Source organism: Hydra viridissima, unplaced genomic scaffold, assembly GCF_058129835.1.
Source record: "Hydra viridissima isolate aposymbiotic clone 2 unplaced genomic scaffold, HvirCarnegie_v1 scaffold_7, whole genome shotgun sequence".
In the NCBI taxonomy this organism is placed as follows: Eukaryota; Metazoa; Cnidaria; class Hydrozoa; order Anthoathecata; family Hydridae; genus Hydra; species Hydra viridissima.
In genome coordinates this window covers 3,600,260-3,617,470 of record NW_028324306.1, presented here as the reverse complement: position 1 = coordinate 3,617,470, position 17,211 = coordinate 3,600,260, and the positions used below count along the sequence as shown (strand labels likewise).

The window sequence follows — 17,211 nt, the reverse complement described above, 5'->3', positions numbered from 1 at the left end:
AAAAAAACGGAGATTTTTTAAATATTCATCAAATAGAAAATAACAATATTTATTTTAATATTTTTATGAATGTTTTTACTTTGAACTCCTCAACACAAACTTTTTTCTCCTCTAGCTTATTTCAACTTCTAAGAACACATGCACCACTCTCTGAAATTTTAAAATTTCAGCTGCCTAGAAGTCTTCTTTTAAGATATGGTGGACATAAGTCAATTGGAGTCTTTTCATCCTAAAAAGTAGATAAAAACCTTAAATGAAATTTTGCAGATGCTGGAGATTTTACAGGGAAAAAAAAAATCCTCAAACTGGTTTGTATTGATCTTATTGACCTTATGATCTTATGATCTTAATATAACCCAGATCTTATGACAATTCTTTATGCTTTTTTTCAAACATCTGCCTAGAAAAAGGTCTGCTATATTAATGATATTCTGATTATTTTGACTATAATAAAGTATTTACCTTATTTTGAATAGTTAGTGAAGCACCATGTTGGTGTAATAACTCAGCAACTTCTGTTCTCTCCTCTTCACATGCTAGATGTCTATTTAGAAAATGAAAAAAGTCTTATTTTAGAATGAGATTTTCATTGTTAGGAAAAACATTCTGAAGAAATCTAAAAAATCATGAAAAACATTCAATACTTTTAGTAGGAAAAACAAATAATGAACTTGAAAATGTTTCTACATCGTAAACAATTAAAGAATGCTGTTTTCTTTGATGATTTTTTAATTCTGGAATATTTCTGTTAATCATTTTTTTATTTGATGAAATTTATTATTTGTTATAATTTCCGTATAATAATACACAAAATTAAATCATATTTCCCATATATCTACCAGTGTATAAGTTGATATATATATATATATATATATATATATATATATATATATATATATATATATATATATATATATATATATATATATATATATATATATATATATATATATATATATATATATATATATTAGGGCTGTCCAAAAAAAATTTTTTTTTCAGATTTGATTGCATAGTTGTTTATTTTGTGCCATTTGACATAGTAATTAACTGTGCAAATAATCTTTCCAATCAGATAATGTTTAGGGGGTGCTCAATGACCATAAAGTTTTACGAAAAATGTGAAAAACATGGAAAAAGTAACAAAGTTCCACAAATTTCTAAAACCCGGTTAATTAGATTTTTCAGATTTGATCAGTTTTAATTATCTCTAAATATTAAATTCTGAATACAAATTACAATCCACATCCACTTTAGACTGGTTTATTAGCAGAGAAATTAATGAAATAAAATACTGCAATACGACTAAATTCTGCGGTTTTTGTTATATCAGAATTTTTCCAAAATAAAACACTAGGATTTTTGACTCTTTGTCATTGATTAAAATACGAATTATAAACAAAAAAACATATGAGCAATTAACATTTAATTATCGTAATGTTATAGTTCGTGCAATGTTAATGCTAGCGAGGACTATAACTCTTCAGAGTACACTTTCTGGCATCTGGCACTCGCTTTCTGTGATCCTCAACCACCTGAATTAACCTCTGCATTTCAGATTCATTCCTTGTAATCGATTCATTAAACATTGACATTAAAGCCACAGATCGTTCGGCAGCATCATTTACTACTTTCAATGAATATACTAAATTTTTTCCTTCTTGGTATTCTGGGGAATCATTCCAGGTAGCTGGATCGTTGTTGAACAGAAAATCAATATCAACCTTCATTGACCGCAACGCACTTGCTGAAACTGATGTCACCAGCATGTCCAGAGATTTCTTCTCTAGACTTTCAATGTTCTTTAATTTGATCAACCTTTCAGACCAGTTCTCACCGTGAAATTTCATGTTGGAAATCATTTTTCGCTTCTCTTCTGTTTGAAGTTTGTTTGAAAACAAAGCTAGTGGGACCAATTCTAGTGAAAGGTACCACAAATGGTTTTGAAAGTTCTTGACTGCTGCTTCGGAAATCGTTTTATTCACAACTGCAAACTGCTTAAGTTGCTGAAACAGAAACAAGTCATTAACTGGAGCATCGCTGGCATTTGTGCATGATATCCAAGATTTTACATAAACCAGACTAGCAAATAAGCAAAATTCACAGAGATTTTTTTCCTCTTTTGTGGTCAACTTGAACACTTCACGAAATAAATAAATCTTAAAACAATAAATAACCTTGGCCATCCAGCGAGCCATGTGATAAGCACCAGGGATCTTGAAATGATAATTTTTCTCTTCTTGATCAGGCAGTTTTCCAAGTATTAACAGACAGAGATCCATGATTTCTTTGTAGTCATCCCTTGGCATTTTAACATGCAGGTTTTCTTTGAGGAATGCAATCACTTCATTTTGTAGTTCTTGCACCAGGGGTATTTTCATTCGAATGTCATCCAGAGGTTTAAAATTTCCTTGATTAACTTTGGGCCAATATTGCTGAAATCTCTGGAAAAGAGGTATGTTGGGACCAGATGATGGTCCAAATAGTGATCCAAACACTCCTGCTACTATGATCTCATGAACATGGTGTCTGCAAGCGAAATATAACAAATTTCTACCTATATGTTTCTCTAGAACTACACATGCACCATTTTTGGAGCCAGTGTTAGAGGCTGTAGTATCAAAACTCATTCCAATAACATCACCAATTATGTCCCAGAAATTAAGCAGATGAATAACTGCTTTTGCTTGGGCTTCTCCAGTTCCAGCTGATAGTTTTGCTATTCCAAGTATTTTGTCAACATTGTGACCTGTCACACCTATAGATAGCCGGTCAACATTTGCTTTAGGGGCTGCAGAATTTGTACGATCTATCATCAGTTTGCCATCCCAGTGGACGATTAATGGTGGTTTGTCCAAATCGCAGAATTCAGTTCGAACAGTGGCTTCAATATTTGATCGATGATAGGTTCGTTTTCTACGGACTGTAGAACGTGACAATGATCCATCATCGAGGTTCTGTCCACCAGCCCTTGCAATTGCTGCTGCTAGCATAGTAAATTTTGTGTCAGATAGATTAATTCTGTCTAATGTTGATGAAACATCAGGCGAGTCAAGAATTGTATCTAAGATACGTTGTCGTTTTGGAGTACTTGCTAAACTTGATTCAGCTGACCCTGAAGAACTTGCTTTACTGACTTGTTGTCTGTAATAAACAGGGATTTCTATCTCAAAATCTCTATCAACCATTTTGTCATTATCAACAGCATCGTTATCGTTGTCATCACTATAACTTTCGTCATGTAAAGGTTCAATAACAGGAACTATTGCACTCGCACCAGATTGTCTTTGCTCTTCTTTTAGCTTTCGTTCTCTCTCTGCTTGTTTCCTTGCTTCATTTCTTTCTTCTAATTTTGAAAGTTCTTTGTCCTCTCCAAACATCAACATTTTTCTCTGACATCTCTGATCCAATAAAAATTCTTTATCTTCTTCAATTCTGATCATGGTTTCAGCATCCTTGTGGGCAATGTCAAAAAGTAGGCCAATGGTGTCTGTAAATGATTTCTCTCTCGATTTCTGAGAATCTGACAATCTGGATTTATTTTTTTTTATTAATTTAAATTCCTGGACTAAAGTTTTCGACTTTAAGACTACATTCGGATGAAATGCTGTCAGAATACGGGCTTTATTCCAAATAATAATCAGTTCATCAACAGTTGTTTTAAGACTTTCAGGCACTGACTTTTTGGTTGAATTAAGATGATAAAAAAATGTTTTTAAAACATCAGATGTTAAGGGAGGAACTTTATCTGGAAGATTTGGCTCTGGTTGTCCAATTAAAAAGATTTTGGTTTGAAGTCGTGTAGAGATAGCAACACGAGATGATGCTGCCATTTCAATGATAACTGAAATATTATGAGAAAATCAAAACTCAATACCATATTATACAAACTTATCATTCAGTTGTTGGTTTATGCAGCTGCAGCAATATATTATAATAATTATTACTAAAGAAATTAAATAAATATTTTCAAATTAGAAATTATTATTATCTGCACTTAATAACAAACAATACACTACCAGACTACCATGCTAGTTTTCTATAATAGGTTACTAAGGTTAGGTACTATCAAAATATTAATACATTTGTTGTCAAACTGAAATTCCAAATAAAAATAATATTTATTTTGTAAACCTTTTTATTCTGTTTGAACAAATTCTAAATTGAGTTAAATAATAGTATTAAAATTATGAATACAAATTTTAACAAAATGATATAAACACAGTTGTTTTAAACACTAGCAGACATTTTTTAGTCTGGTGCCCTGATGACAGTTAATCTGCTGCACTTTAATTAATCTATATAGCACGCAATCAGACAATATTTCAGTGGAAAAAATCTAACTAACCAGGTTCTAGAAATTTTTGGAACTTTGGAACTTTTTACACGTTTTTGACGTTTTTCATAAAACTTTATGGTCATTGAGCACCCCCTAAACATTATCTGATTGGAAAGATTTTTTCCACAGTCAATTACTATGTCAAATGGCACAAAATAAACAACTATGCATTCAAATCCGAGAAAAAAATTTTTTTCCTGTGTTCACATGAACAGCCCTAATATATATATATATATATATATATATATATATATATATATATATATATATATATATATATATATATATATATATATATATATATATATATATATATATATATATATTATGTATATTTGTAAATATATATTAAACATCACAAACAAAATTATTGTTCTTTAGACTTTAAACTTTTTTCAAATTCGTAACATATTTCAGAAAGTTTAAACCTCATCTACACTTACAAAGGTGTGTTTCCATGTGCCTCTTGAATATCAATTTTGCAGTTGTGGGTTAACAATAGATTTACAGTTTGTAGGTTCCCTCTGTAACAAAAATTTTAACTAAAAATGACAACCCAATCAAATAAAAGAAAGTAAAAGTGAGATGAAAAGTTTACCTAAAAAAAAAAAAAAAAAAAAAAAAAAAGATAATTGTTAGTAACGTAAATTGTAACAAAAATGAAATTAATATGAAAATAATAAATAATAACATAAAAAGGATAAAAAAAACTTTACTTTGAAGCAGCTCTATGAAGGGGAGTTGCAGAAGTAATTTTGTCTTGAATATCAACATCAGCATCTGAGGAAATCAGCATTTGAGCTATCTGAAAATTTTAGGAGAATTGCATAAACTAAAAGTTGTAAAAAATATTAGGAAATTCTGTTTCTAATAGATAATTTATTTTTATAAAACTAACTGATAATTTGAAAATTTATATAATAATATAATAGTTTAAGTATTTGAGTAACAATGTTTTTTTTAAAAAACCATTGTTTTTATTTAACATATTTGTATATTTAAAAAATTAGAGTAGAAATGAACATCTGAAACAAACTTATTATTTAAATTGTTGGCTCTTACTTAATAAACTTATTATTCAGTGCAAAAATTTATCAGCAAAGTTTTTTTTTTACTGTAAGTTTTATCTTACTTTCAGTACTTGAGTCATTTGAGAACTTGAAACATGTTTTTTTAAAAAAAAAATGTCAAAACTCGAGTTTTCATAAAATAAGTAATCACCTAATGATGCAAGGTTTATAAAATACATAATGCAACTTACACTGTAGATTACATAATCAGTATTGGTGACCAATAGAAAACCATCATGTAAATTAAGATAATCTAACATTTGCTAGTATTGTCACCACATTGCATTCAGCGAATATAACTATTGTTTAGCAAGTTGGATAGTACCTTAAAAGACTGTTTTTTGCCATGGATCCATGAAAATAAAGCAAATAACTTCTGCTATGATTTTGGTAAAATTACTACAGCAGAGCAAAAAAAGCAATTAAGAAACCCTATAACTTCAATTTCAGTTCCAAAATAGAAGATCCAGAGAAAAAGTATGTACCAAACAACTGCAACTGCAACCCATGTGAGGAGAGACTTATTAAACTTTTGTAACCCCGGTAAAACAAGAATAAAACAAGAGTTAACTTAAAACAAGTTAAAACAAGATAATATAAATGTTGCTTTTCAGTTTTCAAACATTCCAGAATAAACTCATAGAGAAGCACTAGAGATTATAAAAACACCTGAAAGTTTTGTAGTTGAGTGAAAAACCTCAACTACAAAACTTTTAGGTGTTAGGAAGATTGAGGTGATGTAACAATAGCCTAACATGATTCAGATCATCTCCAATCCCCATCCACTGAACCACATTTTACTAGCAGTATCTTACTTTGCTTTTTTGAGCAGAAGGTGGTAATGACGTTTGTAGCAATTTCTGTTGTTGGCCATATCTATGTTGGCCATCAACATAAATTAATATCAAGATGAGTGCAAGCTGTTCATTAGTGCTTCCATGAATAACTTTAAAGCTTTATTGTTGCATAATGGCAATCAGCTACCCTCAGTTCCAGTTGCTCATGCAGTTGTAATGAATTAAATATAAGAAAACTTTAAAGAGTTCTGAAGATGTGTTAACTATGATCAATATAAATGATCATAGTTAACACATCTGTTGTGACCTGCAAGTGGTTACTATTTCATTTTTCTGGGTGGATATACTAAGTATATGTCAGTGGGACAGTTATACAAAAGAATTGCACTATATCAAAGGAGACTGGTCAATATGGCAGACAATTCAGCCAGGGGACAAAAATGTAAACTATCCAGGACTTAAAGGCAAATAAAATTATACTACCTCCATTACACATCAAGTTTGGAATAATTAAAATCTTTATGAAGCCAGTGGACAAGAACAAATCAGCTTTAATGGGTGGAACAAGTGGGTTGAGAAAAAAGTTAAGTTTTTTTGCCACATTTTGAAATTACATGGAATTATTTGTAGTTATTTAAATCAATGACTTAGGAATATTATCTAAAAAAATCAAATCAAAATGTATTTTAATTTTCAAGTAAGAGGGATTTTAAGAAAAAACAAGTACTTTTTTGTAAAAAACCCACATGCTACAAATGCTATTGTGACAAATCATTTCATGAAAGATGTTATGCAAGAGCTACTATTTACAGCAATATCAAAAAAAGGCAGGGAAGGTTAAGATATTAAACAACAACAAAAAGTTTTTCAATTTAAAAATAACTGCAAAATATAAGGTTGATATAAGTTTGCATAAAAACTAGACCAAAAATTTTCATCAAGTCACACAACCATCCATTGTCAACAAGCTCAACAGATGTTCATTATAAAACATAAGAAAAAAACCTAAAGTCAAAAGCTGGTAAATCATCTATATAGGTCAGATAATATGATTATTAAGGACAAGTAAAAGTATTTCATATTCTATTGTGATAGAATACCCAGTAATGATGTATTTTACACAGATAATATAAATACATGTTCAGATGAAGTGAGATACAAAGGTATAGAGAAATATCCGAAACACATGCTTGTATGGATAGAGATATCTGAAAGGGGGTTTTGTAAGGTATTTGTGCAATCAGTAAATGCTCTAGCAATCATTCAGGACATATATCTTGAAGAATGTTTGGTAAAAAGGCTTAAGCCTTTGATTAATAAGTAATACAGCAATAGAAAATAATTATTTCGACCAGATTTGGCAAATACACATTATGCTATGAAGGTTTTTTGCTGGTTGGACAATATATCAATTATATACCCTGTGACATAAAACCAATAAATTTTCCTTAAGCAAGACCAATTGAAAACTTTTGGGCATATTTGGCTCAGAAAGTTATGAGTGAGGATGGACGGCTCATACTGAAAGGCAGTTAATATTTCGCATTAAAGCAAAGGTAAAAGAATTTGATGAAACTTTTTTACAAGACACTATGAAAGGGATAAAGTGAAAATTGTACAAAATTGCTGATAATGGTGTTCCAGCTAAATAAGAAACATTGAAATTAAATAACAGCTAGTAGGTAATAATCATCTAAAATTTTAAATGAAGAGCTTTGAAAGAAAAAATTTTAAATGAAGAGCTTAAAAAAAAAAAGACTTTAAAATTTGTCTCAATCCACCCATTCCATCTGTTATGAACCTGATATATATATATATTTCCATCACTTAGTACTGTAAAAATAAATAAAGGGTAATTCCATATGAAATCATCCAAAAAAAAACATTTTCGACACCCTTACGTCTCAGAACTTGTTCATTTTTACCTCACTTGCAGTCCATATTAAAAAAATAATAACTGCGAAAATTTTAGTTAAAAATACACATGGGTTCCAGAGATATCATCAGTTAAAATAATGCTGACTCAGCATTTTAGTGATTATCTGAAGCGAGTACAAAGCAACTTTGACATATAGTATCTTCATAATGGCTTGGGGAAATTTCCTAAAATTTGGTACCCCAATAGATTTTAACTTGCAGAATACAAAAAGAGCACTCTCAAGACTTGATTGTCTCAGGAAATGCCTCTTTTATCCAATTTTGTTCAAAATTATTGGATTGTAAATTCATGATTTTTGGAGGTAAAATGAAGGCTGTGGCCCAAAATCCCGAATAAAAAGTTTAATTGTATATCATTATTTTATCTTAGGTCTACTGAAAAAAATTAGGTTCATCAATTGTCTCTCTAATATTTGATCAAAATTTGCGTTTAAAATTGTGTCTTTATAGAAAAATTTAAATTTTGTAACGAAAGCACATGAAATGTTTTTGAAACATTGAATAAAACGTCAAATAGTGCTATTTATTGACTAGTTTAGGACATTTATAGTCACAGGCCAAGTGAGGGCCAGGGAGCCTCTGACCAATTTTGCTTTGCCCCCCCCCCCCCAATCTCCCTGGATTTTTTTTTTTTTTTTTTAAATGCGTTAAATGATATAATAAATAATTATTAAAATTCAATTTAAAAACATTATTTTTTTTTTAGTTTAAGTTTCAGAAACAATTTTTTTTCATTATTTACCTTTTATTTCAAAGTAAGCACTCAAAACTTAGATCTTTTCACGATTTTAAAAATCATAAATTTTAAAACCAAAAATATTGAAATATTTTTTAAAACATTTTAACAATCAATATCTTTATGGTATTATTTAACAATCAATATCTTATGGTATTAATACTAATATAGTCATTGACATAATAAGGTGGACAGTGGGATTTATTTAAACCCTTCTCAGCCTTCCATTCAAGGATTTGAAAAAAAGAAAAAAAGAAAGACAAATTCTAAATGCAAAATAGGTAAATAAAATTACAACAAAATTATTTTAAATGTATTTAATTTTTTTTTGTAACCAACTGCTTATATTCTCTAAATCTAAATCAGATATGTTGTACGTACGACCTGATATTGTTGTGGGTGTAGAAATTAGACATATAACTTCAGAATTGAACACCAAACACTCGTCATTTCTCATTGGCCAAAAGAAGTTTTTACTTGGTCCATGTGGATGCATAAATCTGACTTTTATATCAAGCTCACTAACATCTTCAGCAATCCCTACCCACCAAAATCCGTCATAAAAACATGCAATATAATCCATTTTTTTAATGTTTAATGAAATCTCTTTATCATGTTGGCTTTTTGGAATGATATCAAATATTTCAATACATGTATCAATACTTGTTTTTTTACAACTTATAGTGTTTGAAGCAATTGGAATAAAATGATGATATGTCCTTGTGCCAGGAACTGTTCTTCCACCTAAATATCTCTTTTCTAATTGTGCTCGTGTTTGATCGATTTCATCTTTAGAAAATAATATAAAACAAATTCCATTTATCTTGGCTTTACAAAAGCAGTACATTAAATTAACATCTAAAATCTGCCCAGTAGTTATTTGTTTTAGACTTTCTTGGCATACTACTCTTTTAACAGTCCCACCAATACCATCACAGGGGGATTTACCATGACTGGTAGCAAAAAAAACCCATTCAGCATTTAAATCAAAGTCTTTACTGTGATGACAAAGATTGATAAAGTTTTTAAAATTTTTAAATTGTGCTGCACAACCATCAGAAAAGTATTTCACACTTGATACATCAGGTAGATTTTCTTTGATATATCTAGTTATATCTTCCTGAGTCTTGTAAATAAATCCTGTGTCATGATTAACATCTTCTGAAAAGTAACAAAAAGATTTGTGTTTGAGAACTTTTTTCTCTATAAAATAAAGTACAATTATAAAAAGTGAACATTGACTTTTACTCCAGTGATAACTTTGAACCTCATCCTGAACAACATATTGATAATTTTCAGCAAAATCTGCTAAAATTAAGCATTCGTTTTGGTTAAGATTTTCTTTACAGTTTTTCAAGTATCTACTTTGTGTTTTTGCAATATATGAATGAGTGGTAAGGTTGTCAATGCTGTCACATAATAAATCATTAAATTCATCAAGTGGCAATGATTGTAATAGTAGTGTTGTACGATCGGTACTCTGCCATTGCTTGAATGCTACATCTTCTTCGAGCTCATGGTCCATAAACTCCTGCACTAAAAAACTTTTTAATGCTTCAATACCAGGGCATTGGTTACATCGATGCAGCATACATTCTGCATTTTCAAGCGAACAAACAATCAATGCCATAAAATCTTTATAATTTTTATTCCACCTAATGGCATCAATGAGAAGTTTTGTATTTTGGTGATGTATGCATACACATACATTATGAGTACCTGAGGCATTAGTTGTAATACACCATTTAGGTTTAAGAGTACAAAACTTTGACAAACTGACTTTGATCTTAGGGTAGTCTTTTTTAAATGCAACATGTAATTCATTAAGATTGAGTAGCAATAATCTTTTTTGAACATGTTGGTTTTTCCTAACACTTACAAAATCTTTTTTTCCTGGCATCATTCTCAAAAATTCATCACTTTGATAAAAGTTAATCACTAAATTAACTGTTTCTGGTGAAAGTGGGTTTCCAGTTTTTTTTGGGGGCAATGAGAGAATTCCATGCTCATTTTTAACTTTTCGCGCAGTTCGAACAAGATACTCAGACACTTCAAAGTAGCTTGATATCTTTGTACGTGTCCATGATTTTGGTGCAAGTGTTAACATTTGCACCTTATGGGAATAAGAGTCAGTCCCTGAAATTTTTTTTTTTTATTTCATACATTAAAATGTCTAGATCATAACCATTGTTAATGTTGTTGTTTGAAATGGGGCTTTTTATTTCTGATGTTAAAGAAGTTTCTTTAATGTTATATGCTAATGAGACCATTTTTGCAACTCTGTCAATAGTGTTCTCAAACTTTTGTTTTGCTGCAGGCAATTTGCTGTGTTTTGAAAGACTTTTTAGTTTGTCTGGTGAAATTCCAAGCAATTCTATAGTGGTATCTAGCTTAATTTTTTTCTCACTTTTTGATTCCCATTCCTCCTGTGAATTTAAATCTCCATCTGTTTCTACTGCTTTTTTGTAACATTTACTGCACAGTTTCCAACCTGGAGTTACATAAACATTTTGTTGCAAAAATTTCGCTAAGTCTAGGGAAATCTTTATATTACCTAAGAAACAAATTTAGTTTTAAGTTTTTAAAATAATTGAAAATATAAAATTTTTTATAAATAATAAAATATTTTTCTTTTATTTTAATTTCCATATAAATTCTGTTGTAATTAATTTTAGATTACCTTTTATAGCAATTTTTTTACTTTCCATGTGTGTTCCAAAAGGATTGCAACACTTTGTAATTTTTCTCTCAAAATATTTTCCATAGAATTGCTCATGATAACAACATATAACTCTTATTGAACAATATTTTTCCTTTAAATTTGCTCGCCATATCATTACTTCTTGTTTTTCACAAGAAAGTTCTTTGAATTGAACAAAACCTTGTTTTCTAGAAAATCCAGTTTTGTGGCAATGAATTTTAAGACTTTTTCCAATGTCACATTTCTCCATATTAAATATATTTATTACTTATAATATTACCTGCTAAAAAAATACAAAAACAATAAAATTCACAATCATTCTTTAAAAAAATACAAACAAAGAAACAAAACATTTGCTTGTTTTTGATATAATAAGAGGTAAGCATTCACTGATTTGAATTGAAATAATGAAAAAAAATTGTTTCTGAAACTTAAACTAAAAAAAAAATAATGTTTTTAAATTGAATTTTAATAATTATTTATTATATCATTTAACGCATTTAAAAAAAAAAAAAAAAAATCCAGGGAGATTGGGGGGGGGGGGGCAAAGCAAAATTGGTCAGAGGCTCCCTGGCCCTCACTTGGCCTGTGACTATAAATGTCCTAAACTAGTCAATAAATAGCACTATTTGACGTTTTATTCAATGTTTCAAAAACATTTCATGTGCTTTCGTTACAAAATTTAAATTTTTCTATAAAGACACAATTTTAAACGCAAATTTTGATCAAATATTAGAGAGACAATTGATGAACCTAATTTTTTTCAGTAGACCTAAGATAAAATAATGATATACAATTAAACTTTTTATTCGGGATTTTGGGCCACAGCCTTCATTTTACCTCCAAAAATCATGAATTTACAATCCAATAATTTTGAACAAAATTGGATAAAAGAGGCATTTCCTGAGACAATCAAGTCTTGAGAGTGCTCTTTTTGTATTCTGCAAGTTAAAATCTATTGGGGTACCAAATTTTAGGAAATTTCCCCAAGCCATTATGAAGATACTATATGTCAAAGTTGCTTTGTACTCGCTTCAGATAATCACTAAAATGCTGAGTCAGCATTATTTTAACTGATGATATCTCTGGAACCCATGTGTATTTTTAACTAAAATTTTCGCAGTTATTATTTTTTTAATATGGACTGCAAGTGAGGTAAAAATGAACAAATTCTGAGATGTAAGGGTGTCATGGTCTGGATGATTTCATATGGAATGACCCTAAAAAGAATTTTTGTTGGTCCACAGATTTGTGAATTAACTAATCATGAATTTCTTTATTGCATGACAAGAAAAAAGCTGGGTGGGATTTCCAAGAAAATTTGATTGCACATGGCATGAATAGCATGAATCCTATTTTATGTCATGTGCAATCAAATTTTCTTGGAAACAAAAAAGCAGCAAACTAAATAGTAATTGTTGAGAATTTTATACAGGGCTACAAACATCTTGGTTGTAACATGTTCTTAAAAAATTAGTTTTCTATATACTCATTTGAACTTCTTTCTCTCAAATTGTGGAGCAGTGGGCGATTAGCATGAGAAAAACTTTCATCAAATAATTGCAGCAATGGAAAAAAGATATCAAGGTAAATAGAGTCCATTAATGCTTGCAGGCTAGTACTGGACAATTTTAAGAGATAAAATTTCATCATTTAATTTGAATTCAGCATGTAAAAATTGTTAAGAGATAATACATTTCATTTCTGATACTTAAAACAATTTAAAGTTTGCAGAACAGTGTTATTGTTGTTATTGTTATATAGAAGTGTTATTGACATAAAACAATTTAAAGTTTACACAACATTGTTATTGGGATAAAACAAAAAGAATTGCATTAGATATAATTTAAACTCTTCAATTGTGAAACTTCTTAGTGTAAAGTTACATCATGAGAAGATCTTTGTAGGACCAGTTTGAGTGACTAACAAATTTTATTATTTAAAAAAAAGGGTTTAAGTTAAAAAACTTACATCATAGTGATTTTTAGAAGCAGCATAATGAAGGGCAGTGCAGCCAGTTGATGTTTGCTTATTTGGATTTGCTAAATTTCTTAACAACTCCTTTACAATTAAATCACGGCCAGCTGAAGATGCTATTATCAGAGGTGTCCAACCTGACTAGATATACAGAAAATTTAGAGCTGTTAAATCAATGAAAGAAGAACTAAATAAAGAAAAATTAAACTAAGAAAAGACTAAGCAAATAGGAAAATAAAAAATAAAAAAGTTGATAAATAATTAAATAAGATCAGAAAATGCACAGATCTTTTATTTATCAAATTTTTTTAACATAAACATTTAAAAAATAAAAGATTAAAAAAGGATTGCATGAAGAGCTATAAACTGATTTCTGACAACCGATTTTTTTTATAATTATAAATCAGTATTCAATAAGGCTACAGTAACCACAAGTAATTCATTAGGCCTGCCATCTTCCTTAGTATCAAAAATTTAGTGATATCTGTCCTCAAATATATTAAAGGATAAGAATTTAATGTCACTAAACTAACTTTCACTCTACTTTAGTTATTATTTTGATATGTAAATTTTGCTGTGATATCAAAAGTGTGTATTATTTAACCTAAAAAATTTGCTTTAGAAATTTTTAAATGAATTGAAAATGAAAAGAAAAAAAAAATTGATAAATGACAATAACTTCAATGTCAAACTTACATCATCAGCTTCATCTATTGGCACATTACAGTCATAAATTAAGTATTCAACAATAGAAAAATGACCACCTGAGCAAGCCCAATGCAAAGGCTGACGCTCATCCTATGAGCAAAAAGTGTAGATGTAGTTTATTAAAGAAACTTACATACATACATACATACATACATACATACATACATACATACATACATACATACATACATACATACATACATACATACATACATACATACATACATACATACATACATACATACATACATACATACATACATACATACATACATACATACATACATACATACATACATACATACATACATACATACCTGATATTTTACACTTGCCATTTCTTTTTTATCGCCAATAACATCTTTCAATGCCATAAGATTGCCATCATAAGCATACTGGCATAACAAATTATTTGATACCGACATTTTATGTATCTTGAATGATGAAAGACTTTATTTTGCTATACATACACAGACACACACACAGACACACATACACAGACACACAGACACACAGACACACAGACACACAGACACACAGACACACAGACACACACACACACACACACACACACACACACACATACGCACACACACACACATATATTTACGCATATACATATATATATATATATATATATATATGCATATGTGTAAATATATATATATATATATATATATATATATATATATATATATATATATATATATATATATATATATATATATATATATATATATATATATATATATGTATGTATGTATGTATATGTATATTTATATATATAAACTGGTAAAATGGTGAGTAGATATGAATTTGAAATAATCCTGAGAGGAGAAAGCATGGTCCACCGAAAAAGCACGTTTAGAAATATAAACACGTCAGAGATTTTTTAACGATCAATTATTCTCTGATTCTATCGGCGCAAATCATATTGGATAACTTAAAAATTGGAAAGTTTTGTGTAAACTTATACGATTATAGTAAAAAAAACGCCGATGCGCGACGTGTTTATTTTTTGCACTAATAACAGTGTAATTTAACCTTTTTTGGTCAACAAAAACCGTGACGGAAACGGCCGACAGGAGTCTAATGGACCCCTGTGTGTCATCCCATGTTCCACGCTTATAATGGCGTCGTTTGTTACATAAATATCATAAAGGTTTATAGGGAACCTCGACCAGTAATAATGTTGGTTAAGTAATAACCAACATTAAGACCGCCCTAGTAGAATTAGAGGCCGACACGTAAAAGGCCAAATATGTTAACAGTTGTTTGGGATGGATAATGATAGAATAACGGGCGATTTTCAAAAAATTCGTTTGCTTCTGAAGCAAGAAAGATTCAAATGCATGCAAATTCATTGCGACACAAGACGACCATTGAAATGTTGAGCAACAACGCAAAAGTTGAAATGAAAACGAACGCATGTTTTCGTTTTGTTCTACATAACAGTTGGACAAAGTTCACAGTTCACTGCCTTCATCTACTTGCAACAGGTTATGCATATACGTTTTGTGACGCAATATTTACTGCAGGAATGTTTGCAGCAAGAGTAGCAGCACTGATTCGACTTTCTATCCTTATCATGTGGGCATATGTGACAACGTCCTTTCTTCAGTTTCCTGGCTGGTGGTAACTGGCAAGGAACATCACGTGTTTGACGTTGACTGTAAGCACCTATTACTAACCGTGTAGGCATCTGCAGAATAGTCAAACTCCTGCCACTCGGATAGTCCTTTCAGAAAGCGGCATCGCAGAGAATGATCTGTTTTTTGCTAGTCGGAATATGATCCCGTCCACACAACATAAACTGATGCTCCACATACATCTAGGCTGTTTATAAAATAGGCAAAGGGCTAGCAATTTGTGCGCCGTTTATTGGAGTATTGGTGAACGAGCTGATCCAGTGAGTCTACACCACTCTTAGTCTCATTATAGTGTGTTATGATCTCAGATTTGTTGGCATTTGCTGCATCCACACCTGACACATGGTGCATCGTTAACAGCAGCAGAAATGCTTTATATTTCTTTGGTACGTATGAAACAAGAGTTTGCATTCCTTGTCAATCCAAAGACCGACGAGTGTTCTGGATGGTTTTTATTGGGAAGAAATTGTGAAGAAATGAACAACTTGTTCTTGCGAACCGTGCCGACAAGTATGAGACGTTTAGATAACAGTGACTGCGCCATGTCAAAATCTGTAAAGTAGCTAACCATGTAACACTATTGTTGCTTCTTTCATACGGATTTGATTTTTCTTTATCGACATACAGGATTTCATTTGAAGGGTAAAAACTATTGAAATTGCATACCCACCAAATTTCCAGCCGTACTTGCCTGGCTTGGACAGCATATATTGCCGGAAAAGACACTGTCTCCGAACCGGCACTAATTGCTTGTTAGCCGTGACGTTTTCTCCAGGTAGATGACGTTTTCTCCATGTAGTGTTTCAGTAGATTTCTGTTTATTTTGTTCCAGATGTCACGAAAGTGAGCAAATTTATCTTTAGATTTTCTTTCAAGGCGCGTTATTTTTTCATCGAATTGGATAAAGCGCAGTAGAGATTTGAACCTATTCCTGTCTATTGTTGCGTGAAAAATTGGTGAACTGTAATGTAATCCCACTACAGTCGGCGTTTGCATGATTTGATTTCAGGTGTCCTGCAGTCAGGAGCAATCAAATAAAAACCCAAATTTCAACGACGTTGCACGACTTCAGCTGTTTCAGGATCTGTTTCTCCCAGGGGACAGTTTCAGCTTCTTGATTTGTAAATTTCACGATTGCTTCAACAACATCATTGTCAATAAACAAACCAATTGCATTGGGTATATCTTCAACAACTTTTCCCGGTGGGAGAATAACCTTTTGCATTTTTACCTCGATAATGTTGTGTGTGCGAGTTTTTCCAATAGATGGTGGCTGACTGTTCCATATCTGCCCGT

General features: G+C 30.6%; 3 protein-coding genes across 3 annotated transcripts; all 3 read right to left on the bottom strand.

Moving 5' to 3' along the window:
• Positions 1 to 14,742, bottom strand: LOC145184470 (uncharacterized). Its single transcript, XM_090092009.1, has 7 exons — positions 14,584 to 14,742; positions 14,255 to 14,356; positions 13,553 to 13,699; positions 5,056 to 5,144; positions 4,783 to 4,863; positions 463 to 544; positions 1 to 229 (listed from the first exon to the last, which is right to left on the bottom strand). Exons 1-7 carry the CDS (start codon positions 14,689 to 14,691, stop codon positions 167 to 169), a joined length of 672 nt encoding a protein of 223 aa, XP_089948135.1. The 5' UTR covers positions 14,692 to 14,742; the 3' UTR covers positions 1 to 166.
• On the bottom strand, positions 1,347 to 3,833 carry LOC149885676 (uncharacterized). Its single transcript, XM_090093211.1, has 2 exons — positions 2,178 to 3,833; positions 1,347 to 2,006 (listed from the first exon to the last, which is right to left on the bottom strand). Exons 1-2 carry the CDS (start codon positions 3,831 to 3,833, stop codon positions 1,464 to 1,466), a joined length of 2,199 nt encoding a protein of 732 aa, XP_089949337.1. The 3' UTR covers positions 1,347 to 1,463.
• LOC145184231 (uncharacterized) lies at positions 8,922 to 11,866 on the bottom strand. Its single transcript, XM_080059852.2, has 2 exons — positions 11,561 to 11,866; positions 8,922 to 11,434 (listed from the first exon to the last, which is right to left on the bottom strand). The coding sequence occupies exon 2, from the start codon at positions 10,985 to 10,987 to the stop codon at positions 9,188 to 9,190; it is 1,800 nt and encodes a 599-aa protein (XP_079915978.2). The 5' UTR covers positions 10,988 to 11,434; positions 11,561 to 11,866; the 3' UTR covers positions 8,922 to 9,187.
• Positions 14,743 to 17,211: the final 2,469 nt, after the last annotated feature.